The sequence below is a fragment of the Cydia amplana genome, chromosome 2, assembly GCF_948474715.1.
Source record: "Cydia amplana chromosome 2, ilCydAmpl1.1, whole genome shotgun sequence".
Lineage (NCBI taxonomy): Eukaryota > Metazoa > Arthropoda > Insecta > Lepidoptera > Tortricidae > Cydia > Cydia amplana.
In genome coordinates, this window is record NC_086070.1 from 26,002,175 (window position 1) to 26,027,711 (window position 25,537).

The window sequence follows — 25,537 nt, forward strand, 5'->3', positions numbered from 1 at the left end:
CGATTTGTTTCCTTCGTCGGGCCGGCTTAGCGTCGCTTTGACCAAGTTTTTTTACTTTTATAATCTTTGTTCGTTCTGATTCCTCTAATTTGGCGCAGATTTGGAACAAATGGCGCTTGAAATGTAATTAGTGATTTAATTAAAGTTTTTGCGCGAAACAGAGGGCCTACCGCGAACCACGTTCGACGTGTTGCCTCCCTGTCACACTTACGTGCGAATTTACAAGTGCGACAGAGAGGCAATACGTCGAACGTGGTTCGCGGTAGACCCTCAGATATTTTTTATTATTGCCAGGCTTCAGACCAAGCGGACGCAGGCCGGCTTGGACAACTTTCGTACTCTTAAAGTACTTACAATACTTAAATTTGAATCTATAACATAAAAAAATTATCCCTCCTCCTGCTTTTGAAGTCGGTTAAAAACTCTAAAACAAACTCAACATAATTATTAGTCTTTTAGAACAAATCATTTGCAAAATACCTACATATTTATTTGGTTGTCATAAGTGTCATAGCTACTTTTTAGGGTTCCGTACCCAAAGAGTAAAAAGCGGCCAAGTGCGAGTCGGACTCGCCCATGAAGGGTTCCGTATTTAGGCGATTTATGACGTATTAAAAAAAAAATACTTACTAGATCTCGTTCAAACCAATTTTCGGTGGAAGTTTACATGGTAATGTACATCGTATATTTTTTTTTAGTTTTATCATTCTCTTATTTTAGAAGTTACAGGGGAGGGGGACACACATTTTACCACTTTGGAAGTGTCTCTCGCGCAAACTATTCAGTTTAGAAAAAAATGATATTAGAAACCTCAATATCATTTTTGAAGACCTATCCATAGATACCCCACACGTATGGGTTTGATGAAAAAAAAAATTTTTGAGTTTCAGTTCAAAGTATGGGGAACCCCAAAAATTTATTGTTTTTTTTTCTATTTTTGTGTGAAAATCTTAATGCGGTTCACAGAATACATCTACTTACCAAGTTTCAACAGTATAGTTCTTATAGTTTCAGAGAAAAGTGGCTGTGACATACGAACGGACAGACAGACGGACAGACGGACAGACAGACAGACATGACGAATCTATAAGGGTTCCGTTTTTTGCCATTTGGCTACGGAACCCTAAAAACGGGACCCTATTACTAAGATTCCGCTGTCCGTCCGTCCGTTTGTCACCAGGCTGTATCTCACGAACCGTGATAGCTAGACAGTTGAAATTTTCACAGATGATGTATTTCTGTTGCCGCTATAACAGAAAATACTAAAAACTGAATAAAATAAAGATTTAAGTTGGGCTCCCATACAACAAACGTGATTTTTGACCGAAGTTAAGCAACGTCGGGCGGGGTCAGTACCTACTTGGATGGGTGACCGTTTTTTTGCTTGTTTTGCTCTATTTTTTGTTGATGGTGCGGAACCCTCCGTGCGCGAGTCCGACTCGCACTTGGCCGGTTTTTTTTTGTGTTTCTAACATAAGAGTTTCAAAGTTACGAAGAAATTCGAGCGGGCGTTATGGGCCGATTTTAATTTTAATTTGTGTTTATTTTCGCTCAGATTTCGGTGACAGAGATTCCTATTCTGTACATTTGCGGAAATTCACTGTATGTCCCAAAAAATTTACGAAGTTATGAAAACGTACGGAATTTTCGTAACTCAACGGAAAATTAAGTAAGTAGGTTGTTCATTCTTGGTCACAAATTAGGATTTCGTGTTTATTCCGCCCGCCGCGAAAAGAAATCGACGGCAAAATAGAAATCAGCCCTTAAGGTAAACGTAGGTACTAGTGTTCGACATACTAATGCCCAATAGATGTTGTCACTTCTATTGACAATGACTTAAGTTTCAAGATGTCACGTACTGGGACCGCGTCGAGCACCAGTACGTTTACCATTTTTTGTCACGATTGCCGGATAAGCTTCCTAATTTAAAACCGCAGTGTCTGTTACGAAGTGTCTTGTGTATCCGTGCTCGGCTAATCAATAGCGGCGGGAGCAGCTGCGACTTGGCACGTGTCGTGTCGTACATTTTGCGTTTGTGTCGCTGCGTCGTGTCGTGTCATACATGGAATGAGATTTTTTTTAACAAGCAGAAACGTCTGCGAACGATGCTATTAACAAGACAGTAATTTTTCCACTTTAAAATTTATTCTAAGCTTAATGGAATGAGATCCCTATGAATCCCTACTAATTATAAATGCGAAAGTAAACTGTTTGTCCGTTCGTCTGTCTGTTACCTCTCCCCACGCTTAAGCCCCAGAACTGATTTAGATAAAAGGTATGAAGACAGTTTGACATTGTTTTACGAATAAGGTTATTTTACCTTTCTACTACCTACTGAGGCGGAGATGAGCAATGCTGAGAAGAAACACGAAGACAACCAACAACCTATTGTATTGGTTGATTCCTGCACGTCTCCTCTTATCTCCGCTCATCTCCGCCTCAGTGGAGTCAGTGGAAAGGTACCTATACAAACATAACCTATGAATTCTAAATACAGTATGATAAAGAATCTGACAGCTAAAGAATATTCCTAACTTTCCTAAGCCGAAACTGCGGCTCTTTCTAAGCCAGCTAACAGATCACATGCCTAATAGATGAAGGATACAGTCCCCTGCGGTATTTCCGGACCGATACGATCTTCAAACCCTCAAGAAATGAGCATACTCCTATCTCAAATGTCTCTGCCCTTGGCCACAGTCCTTACATAAGTACCCGTCGTAGCGGCGCACAGCGCATTTCATAGGTACATTTCTTCTTCTTCTTATGGCGCTGTCTCCTGCCGGAGATTGCCTATCATTACGGCTATTTTCACTTTTGACGCTGCATCTCGAAACAGCGATCTGGTGCTCATTTTGAACCAGCACCTGAGGTTTTTGAGCCACAAGGTACGTCTTCTTCCACGTTTTCGTTCATACATTTGGTCGAGCGCAATGTATGAATGAATGACTTTGATTTGATGCTCACTCACAGTGCTGCGCGCCGCTTGTGTCCAGTCCGCGGCCATACTTAACGCTTCGTAGCGTCTCGTTGTCATCTTTCTCTATCACTCTTCCATACTAATGCGACAGTGACAGTTGCGTTTCGTTCGCTACGGAGCTTAAACAATTGCACGTTGGCTACGCACTCTAATCTCATCACGGTAAGGAATCTATAGTGGTAGTCTATGCAGCTAGTACAGTAACAAGCTACGCCTACATATACCATTCCCATCTAGCACTGCTTTGCATTTTAATCTAATTCTCCATGAATATACATAGAGCTGAACGCCAGCTTCAGCCGTCGCCCGATTGGTCGACTAGGTTGTTAGATTTGTTGACCGATTTGTGGTAAAATTTCGGGTGCTATAGTTACACACTGGATTTTATCGTAAAGGAATAAAAAACACAGAAAATCAACTCAATTTGAACTTATTGTTTTGTAATTAACATTAAATGCCTGTTAATTAAATGTACCTTCAAATTTAAAAAGATTATGCGTTGGCCGAGAATCGAACTCGGATCAACTGCTTGGAAGGCAACTATGCTGACCATTACACCACCAACGCACCTGTTATTTATGGCAAAAATAATATACGTTTTATTTCCGAAAACTACGACATGTAACTTTATTATTTATTCAGCTGGGTTAACTAAGATACAACAAAGGTTTATAGCTCTTAAAATCCTGTCAACTAATGAGTAATACGCACAACTTCGATTTCCACTTCAACTTATGTTGAAAAACACATAAAAATTTAACGCACCTAAAGCGCCACCTTACCCTACTTTATAGAACCCAACTTAAGCCAACCTTCGAAACCCTCATTAATACGCTTTCCCTTTCAGGCGACCCAATAATACAACATGGCCGGCTCCCGAGAAAAATTGCTCTACGATCGCAACGCGGATTACCGATATGAAAAACGACAGGAGTACCGCTACGAGCACTATAGAACACAGCCCCGCCGGAAAAACGGATACGTATATGAAGATATCTATTCAGATTTCGACGAAGCGCAAGGCCGGCTCTCCCTATTCCGGCCCATCAGACCCGAATATCTAAATCTACCTACGACCTACGATAAGTACAATTCGCTTCCGCGCTACGGGTACTATGAAAACCGGCAACAACATAGGAAGAAAGATTATTACGACTTCAGAATCGAACAGGAGAGACGACGACATCGGGAAACTTATGAACCTTACAGAAAAAGACCCGAACGACGCTTAGAGAGCATCGAAATGAGCAACGAGCCTAAAATTGAACCTAGACACGAACCTAGACCTAAAATGGAAAATAGAAAACCTAAAATCGAAATGAACGCGAAAAACGTAGCCGTTTGCAAGCCCTTAAGATTACCTGAGAAAAATGCAAGATATTGGACTACTGACCCTCCAGAAAAACCTAAAAAACGACCTGATGAAGTTAAGAAAAACGTTAAATTCTCGGAAGTATCAGGCTGTAATAGAAAGATGGTTATAGATGATCCGGTTTGTGGTCGGAAGGTAGTTCCTGTGAGAGAATTGGAGGTATCCTTAGACCAGATGATTCAGAACGGGTATTTTGAGAAGCATAACATACCAATTTCGAGGCCGGTGAAGGAAGAGGAGCCGGTGATGAACGGGAAGCCTCCGGGGATACAAGCCACTTCAGTAAGGCGCACCAGACATCTGCCTCAGGTTAGTACAAATCAATAATATGAAAATTCCTTGCATAACATAGTCTACACACAAACATTTTTCCAGACAAAAGCAGCCTCTAAGAGTCTTCAAAAAATAATCATTGCAATCAGAGGTGGTGGATCATTGCAATTTTTTTCTTACTAATCAAGTTAGAAACTTTAAATATTAGAGAAGATCAGCATCGTCTTCCTCGCGTTTCACCCGGCTTTTTGCCACGGCCATGAGAGCCTGGTGTCGTCATGGCAACTAATGCCAGCACTTTTTTTTTAAATAAATATTAGAGAAGATAAATATACCTACATACTCATACTCATACTCATTTATTTGTAAAGTCATATACCTATTTCGATAACATTATTGTTTACTTCAACTTGACCCAGTTGTTGATTACGAGGCACGTAATTACAGACATTAGGCCGATCTGTGCCGTAATGGCTTTCCATTGAGTCATGACCCATGTCCCGAGCGAGGGTCACTTAAAAGGGACGTTATATAACATAGAAATTGGACATTAATGTATCCATGACAATTATGACGTTAAGTGGAGCTTGACTTGTCAAAAGACGTCATTTATGTACCTAAGGTGGGCACATAAATGATTTTTCTACTACATAGCCTATGTTTTTGTAGAAGTTGGGAATGTATTTTTTTTATTCCCTCGAATTGAAATATCGGCTAACTGGTAAAAGTTTAATTGGCAATTAATTTATAGTATATCGTCGCCTAGCACCCATAGTACAAACTTTTCTTAGTCTGGGGAGTCTGGGGCTAGATCTGTGTAAGATGTCCGTAATATTTATTTATTTATTTAATTGGTAATAAGGCGTTGTCGTTTTTGGAAGCTAAACTTAAATGTTAAACTAATACTTACAAATAAAACTTTTATTTGTAAATAAGAAGTAACCAACGGATGGTAATTAAAGTAGGTAATAATTTAATTAATAACCAGGTAATTAACTAACGTTGCATGAAAAATATGCGTTGGCCGAGAATCGAACTCGGATCAACTGCTTGGAAGGCAACTATGCTGACCATTACACCACCAACGCATCTGTGTAAGACTTTCAATTTTGTCATTGCTAAAAGAATTCGTTAATTCCGCAGATTATTTCGTCGGGTGACAAGTAAAAGTCACTAACTAACATCATTGAAATTATTGGACAATAAACCGTATTACAAGTGTAATAAAATGCATTGTTACTTTAATTTTTTGATAGTACTTAGTGACTTTTACTTGTCACCCGACGATTTGCTCAGCTGAGGAAATATAACAAATACTTACTTTGCAGAACCGTGTCAGGATTGGACATTTTAGTTTAAGATGATATTTTTAACTCCAGAGGCTGAATTCATTTCTTATTACCCTGCAAAAGACTATTAGGTTGTATTTATTACGAGTAGGCTGTATCTGGGGGCACGGCAGTGCCCCCGCCAAGTCGAGCGCGAAGCAAACACTGCCGTACCATCCTTTACTGGAACCATTTCGCCGCATTTTCAGGCCCCTATTTGAGAACCTCTGGATAAGACCAGAACGCAGAAATTTTCGTCATCCAGTAAGCTATAATCACATACTAAAAATCCAAAATTTCAAGTCTGTAGGTCATTTAGTTCCGAAGTTAAGCGAAAGCAAAGTTTCGCATTTATGACACTCATTCATTCACTCATGATCATCAGAATAGAATTAGTACTTCCCATAAACTCAGAGAGCTGAAATATGGTACAGAGTTAGGGTTTAATGGCCACATAAGGGGTAAACCTAAAAATATTGCAATATCAGTCACGTTTTAAAGATCTAAGAACTGCATAAGTAAGTTTGTAATCCCATATAAATATATGATATTACAAAGTTACCGTTGCAGTTCCTACAAATAGTAGGTAAAGTAAAGGTACACTACGATGTACGATGTGAGTATGAATGAAGATATGTTTAGTTATGATATGTGTATACATAGTATGGGTATGAGTATCCGAAAAGAAGGACTGCTTACAAAAAGAGATGAGATCCCATCAAAAACATTACATGTAAAAAGGTGCAAGTCTCGCAATGCTTTTACTACAAAAAAGTTTTGAGATGTAATGTGAAACCAAGTCGGTTATTTTAATCAGTGCCAGGGGGTGTTAAAACCGTATCAATAAGATATCTTTAATTTGTAATACATATAATGACTTGGCAATCGCACATAATGCTTTACTCGTACCGTACTCGTAAATATGTGTAATGTCCAAACTGCAATTAGCGCTAGCGTTATGTTCAATTAGAATTATTTTTAATAGGTGACGATGATCCTTTTGTCATTATGCAGCCGTGCGATGGCCAAGTCATTATACGTATTACAAATTAAAGATATCTTATTGATACGGTTTTAACACCCCCTGGCACTGATTAAAATAACCGGCTTGGTTTCACATTACATCTCAAAACTTTTTTGTAGTAGAAGCGTTGCGAGACTTGCACCTTTTTACATGTAATGTTTTTAATGGGATAATAAAGTCACGCCATATGATGGCTGCGTCATGGATAGATTTAACTTCCAATTTTAATTAGTTCTAGTTCGATAATATGACTTAAAACATTTTATTCTACATAATGCTTCAACACTATTTATGTGTATGTGTGACTTTAATTTGTCAGCTGAACAAATATTAAGTTTTTTCACAATGAACGAATGTAAGTGGAGATTTTATAATCGATACCACATGCGTTGGTGGTGTAATGGTCAGCATAGTTGCCTTCCAAGCAGTTGATCCGAGTTCGATTCTCGGCCAACGCATATCTTTTTCACTTCCTTTTCGTATAATTAGGTACCTATTTAAAGTCAATTAATGCGTAAGAGAAGTTATATTGTCGTTTAATACATATAATATGTCTTGATTTTCGATCCTTAACTCTGGAACAAATAGTTGTCATCGACACAAAAAAAAACGCCCTAACCAGGATTCGAACCCGGGATCTCCTGTTTCGTAGGCCATTATATCAAAGTATCTCTATATAAACCCGGATTTTACATGTCGAACAACATGTGTACCGTCCATATAATTCTTGGCACCACTATTTAATTAAGCTCAGAGCCAAGCGTTAAATCATTTAAGCCACAGATTAAACGCGTCCCGAACTATAACATTGCCGTCTGCCAGTTTGTTATGGCGTATTATATGTATTATATTATATGTATGGCTAAGCCGCATTAATGATTCTATCCGCATCAAGGATTGCGTAGAATGGGCCAAATGTGGCGATTAAAGCTATAATATCTAACGCATGTTTGGCATTACGTATTAACATGATGTACCGTACACGTAGGTACATAAAGATTATTTAGAGTATTTATGAAGGGTCTAAACCTAGTCTTTATTTAATATAATATTAATTTAGAAATCTTAGTAGGTATGTTTTGGATATTTCTAAAACATGGACTATAGTTAGTTCGCATTAAGAACGCAGTAAAATCAGCATTTTCCGCCGGCCTAGTAACGACCGTAACCAACCAAATCGTTCTTGATTAGAAAATCAAGTTCACAGTTGATGGCATACTTTCTAAAGTAAAGTAAAGTAAAATGTAAAAACTATTCATTAACCAAGAAGAATTGTTTAAATACAGTATGCAGATTATCGACGACTTCCACACTAGGCTAGGCCTGTGTCGTGAAAGTCAGCTACATGCGTAAATTAACTAGGATCGATTTATTTGGTTATGACTATTACGAACATGATAGTCATCATTTTACTAACTATAGTATTTTGTTAATCCTCATTAGTAGGTGCTGACAATTTTTCATGATATTTTCCCTTGATTGAGACGTGTAAAATTCGATATAAAAACTACAATAAAATTTTGCGTCCCACCCTCCATAGACAATAGTCTGTGGCACTCTTAAGCAAACATCAACAGTTGATGTTTGCTTAAGAGGGTCACAGACCATTTTTTTAGCTTATGTTACAGAGGCTAAGAAAACGGCTACACGTATATAATTAAACAGAGAACTGATATATTGAAACATGTCTAACAGTGCTTAATAATTGAAAACCACACCATTCCACCCTCGATACTCTATGAAAGAGGTTGATTGACCGCTCCGTTGTATGATTAATGTCGATCCTGCCGATAACAGGCTATTAATTATAACCAGCAAGTCACAGGCGCTAATTAACTCGCTGCTCTCTCTCTCTCGCTTTATTAAATGGAAAGAGATGGTATTTTGGCTGGTTTACTCCGAAACGTGTTGTTATTGTGTTATGGGATTATAGCGAAGTGTATTACGTTGATTAAATTGGTGAAGGAGGTAATATATCTGTTTCAAAAAGCAAAAGTACAGGACAAATACCACAAGAAGACAATATTATTTTCTAATTACCTTAAAAAGATATGCGTTGGCCGAGAATCGAACTCGGATCAACTGCTTGGAAGGCAACTACTGACCATTACACCACCAACGCATGTTATGAGTTAAATAAATTTTAAGTGGTACTATACTTATAGTAGTACATAATAATAAATATTTTATTGTTAGTACACTTGAACAAACAGTAAAATAGTTATTTGGTAAATAATTAGTGAAATACCTAGCATGTAATTGCAATATGAGCAGATGCGTTGGTGGTGTAGTAATGGTCAGCATAGTTGCCTTCCAAGCAGTTGATCCGAGTTCGATTCTCGGCCAACGCATATTTTTTGCAGGTGATTTTTGGAGTAGGTACTTATATATGTATATGTTATTCTTAGTTATTAATTGTTTAGTATGTTTCAAGTTTCATTATCAGCGTTGAGTCTATACTAAGCCCATTTTGAGAAAAGATTTTGTCAATTATTATTGACTCGGGGGACAGAACAGAAGTTTAACGTTACAAACGCAGTTGAGTTACAATTGTTTTAATTATCTCTGTAGGTAATTAACTTTATTACCCGTTACTTAACCTTTAAAACGTTTGTGGTGATCAAAAATCCTGGGTTCAAATCTCGGTTGTGCTGTTTAGGACAGAAAAAACACTGAAAAATAATGCAATCAAATCAAGATTCTTTCCATACACCGACAAGAAGGTCAAAACTTGGTTGTCTTATTTGATATTTGTCCATAAAAGTTATTTTTTAGGGTTCCAAACCCAAAGGGTAAAAACGGTGTATTAAGACTCCACTGTCCGTCTGTATGTCTGTCACCAGGCTGTATCTCATGAACCGTGATAGCTAGACAGTTAAAATATTAACAGATGATGTATTTCTGTTGCCGCTATAACAACAAATACTAAAAAGAGAATATAATAAATATTTAATTAGGGCTCCCATACAACAAGCGTGATTTTTTGCGTAATGGTACGGAAGCCTTCGTGCGCGAGTCCGACCAGCACTTGGCCGGTGTTTTTCCTTTACTCATTTAAAAACCTATTATGTCTAACATTTAATAAACTAACTTTAAACCAAACTGAATCCAAAACTATTGTAATACCTTGTAAAGATCCAGAGTTCAGGCGAAGCCGCACAACTGAAAGTAAATATTACGAGCAAAATCGTCGGACCGCGAGAAATCTTATTAAGAAAACTCACTTGCTCAACTCAACCAACGAGGTCGTTTCTGAGGGCCTACGAACATCGAAGTCCGCAATTGCGGGCATCTTTCTCTTTCACTCCAATTAAGGCGTAATTAAGAGTGACAGAGAAAGACCGCTTTAGCTGTCAGTTGGTACCATTGACTTATATATCAGGACTGGCCTTACGTGCGTTAAAAATGGTATACTATATAACACTGATTTAAACTTCACCAGGAGGAGACAGTCTTCTCCGAGACCACAGGGACAACGCCGTCCTCGAAACCTCGGAGGTAAATCTTAAAACTTACATACGCGATTAAGTCCCGTTGTACAATTTAATAATGGTACTCTATAGCTCAGCGGTGTCACTCACGAATTCGAGCCAATCGTACAACTTGTTGCGAGCAATCGCACGGCCGCGCGCGCGTGATGCGAGCTCATCAACCAATCGCGTTGTAGCGGTGTCACACCGCTGTACTGGCCCCAATCATGCCCCATTCTTATTTGCCCGTAAGGCCAGTCCTGAGATATACATATATACGTCAATGGTTGGTACTATTTGATGCTGCCTTTTCAACTTTAGGTACCTACTTGTTTTTTTACTATTTTCCTTCGTCAATCGCCATATTGCCTCGGCAGCAGTATTGCTGGAACCCCCGTTCATTAGTGGGGGCTTAACGAGCCGCGAGCAAAGCTGCCTAATATGCCCGGGCCCTGATTCACCCCTTTTTCGGCAAACAGGGACTGGACAACAAAAAATATTCGCTTCCGAAGGTTGACCTTTTATTTTAAGTACTTATCCGCCAAAGCTTAGGCTTTACCACTTGTTTTGAACAGGGTTTGTTTTTAGTGTTCCGTAAAGGAAAAGGAATAACGGAGCCCTTAAAGAATCACTCGTGTGTGTCCGTCCTTCTGCCGGATTGCTCCATAAGACCAATTGAGTTGAAGGTTCGGGTCTTTATTTGCTTCAGAAACGCGTCACTTTTCAGGATTGCCATAAAATAAACCTAACCTAACCTAACTATAGGATAACCTTACGAATCCTGAAAAGTTAACGGTTTCAGTTTTATGACTAATGATAATTATGACAAACAATACCTTATGACTTAAAACTTTATGGGAAACAAAGGGACCCTGTGACTCACGCTAGGCCGGGCCCAGCCCGGAACGAGCCCGGCCGAGGCGTCCGATACGTCATTTTCTATGACGGCTGATCGGTAATCACGTGGTGCTTTCCATAGAAAACGAAGCTCCGGCCCGGCCCCGCCCCGGCCCGTTCTAGCGTGAGTCATCCTTTAAAGAATCACTCGTGTGTCTGTCCGTCCTTCTGCCGAATTTCTCCATAAGACCAATTGTGTTGGATTTTGACATTTCAGGAAATGTCCCTTCTGTGGACAATACAATAAAAGTCAACTCTTTCTTATTTGATACTAAATTACTAAAACACTATCCCGCCTGTAAGGGCCCGTCGTAAAACTTAGCTTAAGATTCCCTTAACTTTGCCATGTCTACAGGAAAGACGCGAACGAGTTAAGCATACTATAAAATGTATATGACCCTAACGGCTTAGACTAATCTTTCTTAAAATATTAGCGGCACATGGCTCATTACTAAACATAGCCCGTCTCAAGAAACCCCTTTAGGCTTAGTAAATTAAATTTTACTGCGTAATTATGCAAAAAGCATTTACCCACTTTACAAGGTAAACATTTTACAAGGTATAGGCCTAATGGATGTAGATGGTACTCGTGACTAGTCATCTTCTCAAAAATCATTAAACACTTTAAAATTCAGTACCAGCATCAATAGTAGCGGTTGAAACAACGCGCCTAAAGTATAGTTGGTCAAACCAATTTGTCAGTCAGTCAAGTCACTCATCATTTTCTTTTGGGTGCTAGTACTAGTGTAAGACAAAGATAGTAAGATTTTCCCTGTCTATGTTGGAAATGAGACAGTCCTTTGACAAACTACCACCTTTTAATATTTTTCCAAAAAGAGATACCTAAATCTCTACAGTTCTCATTTATATGTAGAAAATAAATAATGTATCTTTTTGTTAAGCTGTTAGAGAATGGGAAGGGAACGTACCCATACTACGTGACCCATTTTTACATTTTTATACAATCCTAGGTACTCTTTGAGTATATAGCCTAAGGAGATGTGATAACGTAAACTCTTCGAACAAATTTTTTCGCCACTTTAAGCGGGGGGCGAGGTAAACACCTACAGCACACCACCAAAAGATAAGTAACTCAACAGACACAGATTTTGCTGTTGCTACAAACGCACACTACAAAAAATTTCAACACTACAAAAATTACACGCACACAGACAGAGTTTTCACATAACTATGCAGCATACATACGAACATGATAGTGATGGGTCACATCTAAAGAATGAGTCAAATCAGTTTGATGAATGAACTGAATTGTCTTATACTATTTATTATAAAATTGTAAAAATGAAAATTCTGTATATTGAAGATATTAGGTAGCCAATAAAATGATTGTTTGTATGTATGGCTGTCTGTATTTGTGTACACGCACAGCTAAACTGTGGAATGAACTGTCGCCCGCGGGTTTTCCGGGCTGATACATAGGGATATCGTCCCATAGAAAATTTGAATTTCGCGCCTTTTTTTATTGACATTATTTGCTTGATCAGCTATATTAAACAAACTGCAGTGATTGAATGAATGAATGATTCATTCAATCATTCAAATGTTGAGTCGCCTTTTTGACTTTGTGACATCCCTTAAGACCGATTCGTCCCCGTACCACTGTATTCATGTTTACATTTTTCTGTCGTTTATGTATCGCAACGGTTTTTTCTTTAAATGGAGATTGTACTTCAATATACATTTAATAGTTAATATAAATACTTATTTATGATAGGAAACGCGATCTTGTTGCGAATTTGAGCTATCAGATCGCCTTTTACACGATAATACTGCACAAGTCACCATTTTTAGGGTTCCGTAGCCAAATGGCAAAAAACGGAACCCTTATAGATTCGTCATGTCTGTCTGTCTGTCTGTCTGTCTGTCTGTCTGTCTGTCTGTCCGTCTGTCTGTCCGTCCGTATGTCACAGCCACTTTTCTCCGAAACTATAAGAACTATACTGTTGAAACTTGGTAAGTAGATGTATTCTGTGAACCGCATTAAGATTTTCACACAAAAATAGAAAAAAAACAATAAATTTTTGGGGTTCCCCATACTTCGAACTGAAACTCAAAATTTTTTTTTTCATCAAACCCATACGTGTGGGGTATCTATGGATCTATGGATAGGTCTTCAAAAATGATATTGAGGTTTCTAATATCATTTTTTTCTAAACTGAATAGTTTGCGCGAGAGACACTTCCAAAGTGGTAAAATGTGTGTCCCCCCCCCGTAACTTCTAAAATAAGAGAATGATAAAACTAAAAAAAATATATGATGTACATTACCATGTAAACTTCCACCGAAAATTGGTTTGAACGAGATCTAGTAAGTAGTTTTTTTTTATACGTCATAAATCGCCTAAATACGGAACCCTTCATGGGCGAGTCCGACTCGCACTTGGCCGCTTTTTTTAAGAGAAACGTCTCGCGACACGGAACGATGCAAAATGGCGGTGAAGCGACTTCAAGTAGTTTTATATAACGTGTTTGAACAGTTGACCAATGTACTTTGCCAGAGGGGGTCGCCCGTGTATCACATCTCCTTAGGCTATATTGGCTAGGTGCGAAGTCGGTGGAGGGGAAAGTGGCGCTGATCGTCACAAACACAGGTAATCTTATGGAATGTCCGCCATTAGTACTAGCGGCAGCCGCTTGAACTAATTTTACTCCATAAGATTTAACGTAGAAAGTCCGCCAAAATGACGGCAGCACCAGTCGTGCACTACTCAAAGTATTAGGTACTCTCAAAATTTCAGGAGAATCGGTTGAGAAATGCGACTAGTATAGAGAACAGCCGCACAGACATACGAATCAAGTATTTTTGCGGACTATCCACTTTACCTACTAGTATTAATGAATGATTATTGATTACTTTAAAAGATGGGTAATTGACAATATCTATATTTTCAAGCGTGCAAATAATTCCACATAATATATCATTCATATCATTCCACATCCATTACCACATCATCCATTTTTCTGTGGTAGCTCGAAAAAAACCAATACCAACTGCTATTAATATTGTGTTTAGCAAATAAAGCTTAATGGACACATCGATGATCCCCACATTCATTGTCACTCAGCTTTGAGCTTAATACCGATTTATTGCTGCACTCACTTGAATTTTTAGTCACTATGACATGTTTCGGGCCCTTCGGGGGTCCATCCTCAGGCTCGAGTGCTCGCGGCGACTGCAACTCGTGCACTGATCGCGCCGCCCGCCTCGTCGCGAAAGCGCGAAATATGTCTCACGAAAGTTTAATATTGACGATTTATTGCTATCAATATCAATTTTATTGACGGCTGATCAGCTAGAAGTCCGTATCGCGGTTTTAAAAGTTTTTTTATGAAATCCAGTTTTTCGATTACCTACATTGTTTTATCATAATAATTACGAGACTTTACACAGATTTTGAAACAAAAGCTGCCCATCCTCATAGAAGTTAAGAAAAAATTTGGAGGAATAAAGGGTTCCTATCTCCAGTTTCAGTTTCAGTTTCAGTTTCATTTATTTTGTTAAACATAGGTAACATGAAAGATGGTAGATACATTAATTTACACATTTGATCTCTATGTTTTACCCTCTATGCAGGTGTACAAAATGTGTCTCGTGCGGTTATCAAATAAACGCATGCTTATGTCCAAAAAACCTACCTATCTGAAAGCATAGTCATACATTAACATTAAGTAACTCCTAGTGAGTATTGTATTATTTGGTTCCTATTCGCTACGTGCACGACTGGTGCTGCCCTCATTTTGTCTGACTTGCCGAAGCTTCGTGCAGCTGGTCTTTAATCAACGTTACAACTAGGTACATTCCAGATCAAACTGCAGCCAGCTAAAATATACTCATGGAAAAATTTAGAAGAACGCAATAAAAAAGGCTTAATTACCTACACACCTGAAGTAATTTCAAAATTAGTAATTAAACTTTGTTTTTGCGTTCCTGTAAATTTGTCCATGAGTGTAAAAAGACATTCAGAAAATTATCGATAGGTACCTCAGAACGCTACGTATAGGTGCATGAAACCTTTTAGTCGAGCATAGCGTTTCGCATCGAAATATCTCGAGTGTCGTATCGTTCTGTCGTATCCGGATGTGACCCAGAATCCTATCGGTTGTATTAACTACGTCCAACTATAGTTTCAATTTTCAAACGGTGTAACCTACATGAAGATCATGGCACATACGGCATATTTCGAGGATGGCCACATAACTACTTAAGATTCGGAAAGGTGTGTTTGTCAGTAAAGCTGGGACTTAGTAAGTACTTTACCTGCTCAAATGCTTAGGTAAAGTAAAACAATCGAACACCTTTTGTTTGATATTATTTATTTGTCATTTTCTATGACGGCTGACCGGTGATCACTTGGTACTTTCCATAGAAAACGAAGCGCCGGAAGCTCCGGCACGGCCACGGCCCGGTCTAGCGTGAATCATCCTTAATCTTACACAAATCGACCCCGTTTCACAGAAAGCTCAATGAAGATTGTTAGGCGAATACATAGAAAATATACATTTATCTTTTGTTCCAGGTGTTGGCAGCATTAGCAGTGTCCCTGGCTCCATTCTCAGCAGGCCTGGGTAAAGGATACAGCTCGCCTGCCATCGCCTCGCTTCAAGGGCCTGGGAACGCTACCAGAAGGGACTTCCAGCTCACAGACCAGCAGGCTTCTTGGCTCGCTTCTCTCTCATTCCTGGGTAAGTCTACATTCCTGATCTCAGCTGATTTGGGTGAAGACTACATCTTACCATCGCCCTGGAAGGTCCAAGAAACGCTAGCAGAAGGGGCTTTCAACTCACAGAACAACAGACTTCTTAGCCGCTGTTAGCCGCGTCTTGGCCGCTGGAGTTGCCCCCTTTTCGATTTTGTGAGGCTTTAGGCTGCTCCCAAACAGCCAGATGAGCCAGCCGTTTCAAATGTAGGTTATACCTATTATATTTAACATCAACAACTTTTCTTCAATATCTTAATGTTATCTCTAACTCTAACTAAATCTAGTTATTTACCTTCGGTAATTGCTGGGTTCAAGCAGTCGAAAAATTCGTGTCTTCTGCGTTGGCTGAGACAAAAGTTCAAGGCCATATTCAATAAAACTAAAACAGTTGAACAAATATTTAATCATCTGTGTAGGTAAATCTTTTCATTTGTTTCGTGTGCTTTATCATATGCGTTGGTGGTGTAATGGTCAGCATAGTTGCCTTCCAAGCAGTTGATCCGAGTTCGATTCTCGGCCAACGCATTCTTTTATAAAAATAGACATTTTCATTCTTCACCAACTGAACTTTTAGAGGAACAATATGCATTATTTTTGGTAAATACAAAGCCGTATGTAGTGAAAAGGCATAAATTGCCTAAAGTGACTTTTTTCCTTCCTTTGACCCTTTTCCATAATTTGCGTTTCTGTCACAGAAAACCAACAAAGTGACGCAATATATAGACGTTACTGAGTCCCTAACGGTTATTGCCAAGCACAGACCACTAATCACTAGGCAGCGCATACAAGAGACAAGTAAAACTAGTAAAAGAGCGCCTCCGTGAGGTGATCTCATGGTCCTTGATGAAGCGAAGTCTTTTGTTGGAAGTCTAGATTGCCGAGGGAAATAACTCCGAGCAACATTCGCGGAATGCAAACTGGTCAAATTGTGGAGAAAATTACGTACATATAAACTCTAGTTAAAACAGCCGAATCTTCACGGGAAATTCCCGGTGCTTACGACTTTTTGTCACGAGAGCGTCTCAAGACTAAAAAAGAAAGGACGGATTTTCATTGCGAACATGTGGCACATACGCCTTTGTTTTAAATAAAGGTATGTGGAAGAATGTAATGGGAATGAGGATTCCCGATGAGACTTATTTAGAGTTCTCGCATTGAGGATTTCAGCATTGATAAAAGACTAACCGCGGAGAATGCTGCGGAAACATTATGTTGGGTATTATGTTGGGTTGGGTTTGTTTGTGTAATATAAATAAAAAACCGGCCAAGTGCGAGTCGATCGCGCGCGAAGGGCCCGTACCGTTACGTAAAAAACGCAAAAAATCACAAGCTAGCTTAGAGCTACAAGCTTCTGGGATACTTATTTAGATATGTATTTATTTTATTCTGGTTTTATTACTATTTGTTGTTATAGTGGCAACAGAAATACATCTGTGAAAATTCAGACAATTCAGACCGTGTGAGACAGACGGACAGCGAAGCCTTAGTAATAGGGTCCAGTTTTTACCCTTTGGGTACGGAACCCTAATACAAATTGGTAGTAAATGGACGTGATTATTGACGAGACAGAGCTTCGCCGCCAAGAAGTTCCCATACTATCGAAGTTACGTCCTAAAGAGTAAAGTGTTACGCCCTCGTTCTTAAAAAAAGGTTTGGTGATCTTTGAAAAAGAATGCGTTGGCCGAGAATCGAACTCGGATCAACTGCTTGGAAGGCAACTATGCTGACCATTACACCACCAACGCATATGATAAGCCACATGAAACAAATGAAGTGATATGAGTACACTACACAAATGATGTTTGTTCAACTGTTTTAGGTTTAACTTATTCTTATTCCTCGTTTCCATATGAGGTCATTCTTTTGTGCACCAAGGCTCTCCATTCTGAACTATTTTCAGCAATCCTATATACTCCTAATATAGGTAATGGGCGCCTATGTATCTACGTATCCCTGGCAGGTCTTCTTTACAATATCTACCTATGCGGATAACTGCCTGAATACTAGGCCACCAGGCCACCCTAGTGACCTGGTGGCCACATTTCAGTTATAATAAAGATTTTTTTTCAGAGTTTTTTCCTTCATTATTTTTATCCGGATCCAATACAATAACGCGTTCCGGGTATTGATGGGGCTGCCTCGTTTCTGCAGCGCATCAGGGATGTTCGCAGAAGCGCGCGTGGACTGCTTTTATGCGACTATGCGCAAACGATGCACATCCCTGGTGCGCCGGGTGCGGGCCAGCCCCAACCCTATCCTGTGTGTGATAGCGGACAGACTTGACTGCCCGTATATGAGACACTGCTGCGAAATGCATGTTTCCAGCAGTGTATATATATTGTAAATATTTTAATAGTTAATTAGGTACTAACATTAGGAACGTAAGTCTACTAACAAATCTGTATGAGTCCATAGTTGCTCGAAATAAATATTTTTCATTTCATTTTTTCATTTTTCATTTCATTTCATTTTTTCATTTCATTTCATTTCAAATAGAGCAATATTAAATTGCTTATAAAAAGCTTTGTTTGTCAAATCGTTAACCAATATTATATTACAAAGACAATGTCTCTGATATTGCGGGAAGACTGGGGAAGCATGGCAAACACGGGCTGGCGAAATATGCTGGATAATTAAATTCCTTGTACTTCGTGGAGAGACGGGGAAGTTAGACATGATATATTGCACAATGGCTTGTTTTAAAGGAAGTATGGAAGGAAAGAAATAGAGGGTCTTGTATTTAATCGCTTAAAACATTTTATTCAAGCAAAGTTATTCAGGTGTAAAATCTAAAAGAAAATCGTTGTCCTCAAGTTTGACAGCTGAAGAAGATGGTACGGTACCATGTTTTGTGATAACACTGATAACTGAACTGTCAAACGTCAATTATTGATAATCAGAGTTTCCACAATGTACCTAACGGAGCCATACAGTGTTCGAAGCATTAAGATATTTGTTAGGTAGGTATTATAACTTGTAAGTAGGTAAGTACCTATGTATTTTTTTTTGTTCAAAGTTTTACAAGAGTCGTTGTTTATTACTCCGTGAGGTACCTAATGTAGTATAGTTTGTAGCTTTCTAATAGACCCCGACGGCTAATCCTATTGTCTATTGTTAGTAAAACCGCTCGTGCCACGTGCCACAACCACCTGCATAAAAAATCGCTCGTTCACTTTACCCAGGTAATTGAATTACAACTCCTATGGAAATTGCAATAAGATTCAAAATGAACTAATGGATAAATATTTTGTACCGATGTGTGTGGTCAGTACTTCGGTTACTGAGTGCCGGCGAGTCGAACGTTACAGAACCAGTCTAAAATGTGTCATTGAGATGCGTAACAAAGGCGCGTTATCAGAGAGCGCACCTACACTGGTTTATTGAGCGTTGGACTAGCCTGTGCTCAGGTGCCAATTAGAATAAATAAGACCCTTTTTTGCAGGTAAGTAGCAAGTGCGGTTTTACTGAACAATAGACAATAGGATAAGCCTTCGGGCTCTACTAGAAAGCTACAAACTATACTACAGAACCCCGAATCGCAAAAAAAAACAACGGGTTGCACTCAGGGAGTGCCGGCAGAAGTGAAAACTCAATGACTAGTCCAAAATGCATTATGTATAATTGAGGTTAACGCCATCTAGCGTTAGCGTTAATTACTTGAAACCCCTAAGCACATCACTGTTAGTACTCTAGTTATATTAATACCAGTTAGAGCGAAACTCACTAGATGGCATTTAAATCAATAAAGAAAAACTCAATGTAACAGTTTTTCGATCAGGTCACGTGTCCGTCTTACGGTCACGTGACCGTCTTACGGTCACGTGATCGTCTTACGCTGTCTCGAGTTAAAAAAAAATTCCCCAGCTCAAAAAGTGCACAGCGCCGCTAAAGAAGTTTTCACTTCAAAAATCCAGACCTTTTTCATATAAAACACCCCCTCAATTTGTTTGGCAACTGTCGTCTATATTTTTTTTCTGTTAACCTGGTTTGGTGTCCCACTGCTGGCCTTCGTCTTTCGGTCTGCCTGAACCTATTAGTTATTTGTACAACAAGAGATCAAAGTTTGATATTTCTTCGAGTGCTTATTTTGAGTCCCGTGCAAGCGAAAGATTCTATAATAGATTCACGAGCGTAGCGAGTGAATCTAATTTAGAATCTTAAGCGTAGTAAGGGACTCAAAAGCGCACGAGATGTAAATAACTTTGATCTCGTGTAGTTCACAAAACTTTTCACCTCAGCAGTGAGAACATATTAGAGAACCCGAAAAATGTATTCCTTCTTCATCACTTACCTATTTACTCATGTTTTCTTAAGATATACCAACAATTAAGTTTTCACCTCAGCAGCTCGAACAAGGGTACTTTGCTACTTATAAACAGTGAGCAAAATCGCATTTTGCTCATTTTGTCTCACTCCGTGAGCAAAATGCGATTTTGCTCACTGTTTTTAAGTAGCAAAGTACCCTTGTTCGAGCTGCTGAGGTGAAATAGTTATTTGTACAACAAGAGATCAAAGTTTGATATTTCTTCGAGTGCTTATTTTGAGTCCCGTGCAAGCGAAAGATTCTATACTAGATTCACGAGCGTAGCGAGTGAATCTAATTTAGAATCTTGAGCGTAGTAAGGGACTCAAAAGCGCACGAGATGTAAATAACTTTGATCTCGTGTAGTTCACAAAACTTTTCACCTCAGCAGTGAGAACATATATTAGAGAACCCGAAAAATATATTCCTTTTTCATCACTTACCTATTCACTCATGTTTTCTTAAGATATACCAACAATTAAGTTTTCACCTCAGCAGCTCGAACAAGGGTACTTTGCTACTTAAAAACAGTGAGCAAAATCGCATTTTGCTCACTGAGTGAGCAAAATTGCATTTTGCTCATTTTGTCTCTATCAGTGAGCAAAATACGATTTTGCTCACTGTTTTTAAGTAGCAAAGTACCCTTGTTCGAGCTGCTGAGGTGAAAAATATATTATAATCATAGTAGGTAAGTAATAATAAGTTTTATTGAAATAAATGAAGGTAGCAAAATTATCATTACGCTAAATTAATTACTGCAGCATAATAATTTCAATACAGTCAAGTCTAAGCAACGCTTCATAGCCTTCACAAAGGCCAAACATTCATTCCACCGACTGAAATGTCGGAAACTAACGGATTTTAACTGATGAAGCCGATTCATTTGACTAAAAGGCACCTGCCATTACACTAATGGTTTATTGATGGACTTACATCAAAAAGGAATCGATTTGTGAATACGGGAATTCAGTAATTGCTTTTTACTACACCTTGCTTTTGTTGCTGTTGCCTATTGGTTATCGTGTATGTGTGCTCTCTACCTATGCCTAAATAAATAAAATTTGTCTGCTTAAGTACAATAATACCCAAAAATATTTTTATTCTGACACCAGCAAGAAGACTTCTTTAGGGTTTCATAATCCATACCCAGAAGGTGACAAAACGAAATTCTCTAGCCTGCGCTATCTGTCAGGGATGTATAAGTAAAACTTCAGTGTGTATTTCTTTTGCTGCATATTTTTTAAGTTAACAGTCCACACAAAAAACTACCTTATAAGCTTGGCATATGTACCTCTAGTCAGTCTTGACATGTACAGTCAAGGAATTTAATTTCCGACCCATTTTGTACTTTGTCACAGTGACAATAGTATGAAGTCTCTAGCGACGTTCATATTGATTGTCATTTGTCACTGTGACAAGGTACGAAATGGGTCGGAAATTAAATTCTTAGACTGTATGCTATACTCGTATCTGCCATCTTCAATATTCACTTTCCTTATTCCAGGGGCCCTCTTCGGGGGCATGGCAGGAGGAGCAGCAATGCGGCATGGGCGCCGACGCGTGCTGTCCCTCGCCGCAGCACCCTGCAGTCTTTCCTGGCTTCTGACTGTTCTGGCTACTTCTGTCCGCATGATGTGCATCACGGCATTCTTGGGAGGCTTTTGCTGTTCCATCCTCACCATGCTTTCTCAGGTATGCTATAATCATCCTTGAAATGGGTTGTAAGCAGAGCTCTCTCCTGGTTATTGACTACACTGGCCACTTCTGTATTCTCTCAGGTATTTAAATTTATTCTAGGGACTCTCTACTATGCGTCGGAATGATATGCGCCACGGCGTTTCGTGGCTGCCCTGCTGTGATTGTAAAGGCCCTCTTCGGCAGCATATTACTTATAGGTGGAACAGCTTTAGGAGGGTTCTATTGCTCCCTCCTTACTATGCTTTCTCAGGTAATCAATCAATCGTTTTTGGGGCTCTCTTCGGTGGAATGGGTGGAGATATCACCCTGGAGTCTTTCTTGGCTTCCTAAACTGTGCACATGTGCATCACAACATTTTTGGGAGGCTTTACTATCCTGACTCCCATAGGTGTGGTATCAATCCAGGTGATCTCTTTAGTGGTATAGCTGCTAAAGCAGCCAATGGTTAAGTTTTAGAAAGTTGAATTGGCAAGATTTGATTACAGTCAGATAAAGGAGGTGAAATAAAAGCTTGTAAAAACAAAAAATGAAATAAAGTTAATGTTGCGTTTGGGAATGTCGTAAAAGCGAAATAAAGTAGATACATTTTATAGCAAATTAAATACAAATCAAGTCTTCCTAATCCGCGCGGCTGAACGTCGGTCAATTACCCCAACAAGTATTATTAAATTACCTACGAAATAGAATTAAACGGACAAGATCGCGAAGATAATCCTAATCGTTCAATAGGCCAGAATTCTGCGGCAAAACTTATCTAAAGGAAAATAAACTTTCAAGCTTTATAATAAAGCTGAACGCTTTCAGAAACTAATGTTCAAGTTACCCACCCGCATATAATTTTACTTAGATAAGGACAAACTTCTCCAGATATCTTTAGTAGTTAAGTCTTTCTTCTTTGAAAAGCTATTCTTTAGTTAGGGTGGCCATATTGGAACTTTACTCAGGCTTTTTGGAAACTTTTGCGTATCCAATTAGGATGTCAAACATTTTCTGAATATTTCATCAGGTGCCCGTATTTGATGTCAAAACTTCCATTATGTTGAACTACGATCATTACGTTATCTGTGGCCGCGTAGCCAAGATGCCAATCGCTTACGCTTCGTAGCGATCGAAACGCAACTGTCACTGTCGCACTAATATGGAAGTTATAGAGAGACACAAAGCGTTTCGTTGTCGAATCGATAACGATTGTAACCTTGGCTAGGCCGGCTGATTTGTTTTTTAAATTACACTCGAATTATAAACAACGTTTAGATAATAATTTTCTAAGAAGAGCAATTTTTATAATATTAAATAGTATTTTATTATGAACCTACAACAGTATTTATGAATTATGTTCCTAATAAACACAACTCGCTTTTTCAACTTTACTTTTTTTTAACCGTACCTATTTGTTCGAGCTCTGATTATGTGTACCCACTGTGTAGGTAGGTACATACCTATATTGTCCTCTAAACTTATTCATCAAGGAATATCCTTCATAATAAGAATTCGCAGCACCCTACTTATAATTGATAAAATCTGAAACTTTGTCGAGGCTAAGCTTCTTTCCGAAGCTTTCCCAGGGAGCGGCTAATTCAGAAATTTGCGAAACTTCGGTGTTTACGATAAAATTATTATTTATTAGTCCGTCGGAACGAAATTAAAACAGCTTTGTTTGTTATTAAACTTTTATTGCTTTTGAAAGTTGGAATTAGTTACTGCCGGGAGTTAGGGCGAGATTGACGATGTATTTAGGTGAGGAAAATGAGGCGGTACAATGTTAAGCGGATGTATCTACTCTGACATGATTGACTTTCCCTATGTTGCGGATTTGAAGTGGTACTAATTCATTTTACTGCATAAAGATAAACCTGATCAAACTCTCAGTTGTACGATCGATTATGATGCTTCAATTGTCAAAATCTGCAACTGAACCAACAACACAAAACGTTTTTAAGCTTTTAGTTTACTTTGGTTACGTAACCATAGTCATGTAATCGATCTTTAAAACAAGCCAAGTGAAATTGAAGTTCCGCTTATAGCAATACCATATTTATTTAATCTTTTACCTAATTGCGTACAGCACGTATTTTACTTAGTAGTTTTGATGTTTCGAATGCGTCGGAAATATGTAATTATGTATGTCACATATGCATTTTTTTCTGCTGTTTAACCATATCATTATCCATTTTCCAGGTGTACATAAGCGAGATATCCGTCCCGGATATCCGCGGCTGCCTCAGCGCCGTGCTCAAGATCGTCGGCCATCTTGGAGTTCTGTTCTCCTTCACCATCGGTGCCTACCTCGACTGGCAGCAGCTCGCCCTCTGCATCTCCGCCGCTCCTCTACTTCTCTTCTGCACCGTTCTTTACATACCAGAGACCCCGAGCTATCTCGTCCTTATCGGAAAAGATGAAGAAGCTTACAAAAGCCTCCTCTGGCTTAGAGGCCCCAATTCCGATGTCGCTCAAGAACTAGCAACTATAAGAACGAATGTCCTGGCTAGCAAAAACTTCAGTCAGCGACAGAGTCAGATGTCTAGCAGTCAATTCATCAGTTCCTTAGATGTTAAGTCGATGAATAGATTGCTGGGTCCGATCTTAGTGACGTGCGGCCTTATGATGTTTCAAAGATTCTCCGGTGCTCATGCATTTTCTTTCTACGCTGTACCTATTTTTCGGAAGACTTTTGGAGGTATGAACCCGCATGGAGCCGCTATAGCTGTGTCATTTGTACAACTGCTAGCTTCGTGTTTATCCGGACTTTTGATTGACACGGTTGGTCGCCTACCTCTACTAATACTTAGTTCAGTGTTAATGTCAATGGCCTTAGCTGGGTTTGGGAGCTACGCGTACTACGAAGAAGTCCACAGGAACCAACGAATCCAGAACGTGATGTTCCACCAGACTGGTCAGAATGACTGGATACCTCTTCTTTGCGTCTTGGTTTTTACTATAGCGTTCTCTTTAGGCATGAGTCCTATTTCCTGGCTGCTAATAGGAGAATTATTTCCATTGGAGTACAGGGCGTTTGGTAGCGCCATGGCAACGGCTTTCAGCTACCTCTGTGCGTTCGTAGGCGTCAAGACTTTTGTCGATTTCCAACAGGCACTGGGTCTTCATGGGGCTTTCTGGTTATATGCAACAGTAAGTGTGGGAGGTCTTTGCTTTGTTGTGTGTTGCGTGCCCGAGACGAAAGGAAAAGACTTGGATGAAATGGATCCGAATTATGTCCAGAGTTTGTCACCGAAAAAGTAGGCAGTTTAGGAGTCGCAGGAAGTGAGTCAAGTGAGGTCTCTCTCTGACTTGATAACAGTGACAGTGTGAGCGAATCTGGATTTAATCAAGTGTCGTTTTTATAGAATGTTGGGGTAGATGTAGGCAGCGAGGAATAGAAAGGAGTTTTGTAGTCTGATGAATGAAGGGAAATTGAAACATGGTAGTAAATTAGGGAGGCAACAGTAATTTTAAATAAGCTATTATTCGAATGTTG

General features: G+C 39.2%; 1 protein-coding gene and 6 non-coding genes across 7 annotated transcripts; 4 read left to right on the forward strand and 3 right to left on the reverse strand.

Annotated features, from left to right (window-relative positions):
- Positions 1–3,472: 3,472 nt before the first annotated feature.
- Positions 3,473–3,544, reverse strand: Trnag-ucc (transfer RNA glycine (anticodon UCC)). The gene has a single exon. It is a non-coding gene; the product is annotated as a tRNA-Gly (tRNA).
- Positions 3,545–3,760: 216 nt separating this feature from the next.
- On the forward strand, positions 3,761–25,537 carry LOC134660965 (facilitated trehalose transporter Tret1-like). The gene is made up of 4 exons (XM_063516853.1): positions 3,761–4,658; positions 15,879–16,044; positions 21,869–22,056; positions 24,241–25,537. Exons 1-4 carry the CDS (start codon positions 3,843–3,845, stop codon positions 25,300–25,302), a joined length of 2,232 nt encoding a protein of 743 aa, XP_063372923.1. The 5' UTR covers positions 3,761–3,842; the 3' UTR covers positions 25,303–25,537.
- Trnag-ucc (transfer RNA glycine (anticodon UCC)) lies at positions 5,639–5,710 on the reverse strand. Its single transcript has one exon. It is a non-coding gene; the product is annotated as a tRNA-Gly (tRNA).
- Trnag-ucc (transfer RNA glycine (anticodon UCC)) lies at positions 7,361–7,432 on the forward strand. Its single transcript has one exon. It is a non-coding gene; the product is annotated as a tRNA-Gly (tRNA).
- Trnag-ucc (transfer RNA glycine (anticodon UCC)) lies at positions 9,251–9,325 on the forward strand. The gene has a single exon. It is a non-coding gene; the product is annotated as a tRNA-Gly (tRNA).
- Positions 16,515–16,586, forward strand: Trnag-ucc (transfer RNA glycine (anticodon UCC)). Its single transcript has one exon. It is a non-coding gene; the product is annotated as a tRNA-Gly (tRNA).
- Positions 17,735–17,806, reverse strand: Trnag-ucc (transfer RNA glycine (anticodon UCC)). The gene has a single exon. It is a non-coding gene; the product is annotated as a tRNA-Gly (tRNA).

Excerpts from the sequence above, each read along its gene's own strand:
- LOC134660965 (XM_063516853.1), top strand. The coding sequence starts at position 3,843 with ATGGCCGGCTCCCGAGAAAAATTGCTCTACGATCGCAACGCGGATTAC. Across the intron at positions 4,659-15,878 it reads GCACCAGACATCTGCCTCAG|GTGTTGGCAGCATTAGCAGT; the intron begins GTTAGTACAAAT and ends CTTTTGTTCCAG. Across the intron at positions 22,057-24,240 it reads TCCTCACCATGCTTTCTCAG|GTGTACATAAGCGAGATATC; the intron begins GTATGCTATAAT and ends TCCATTTTCCAG.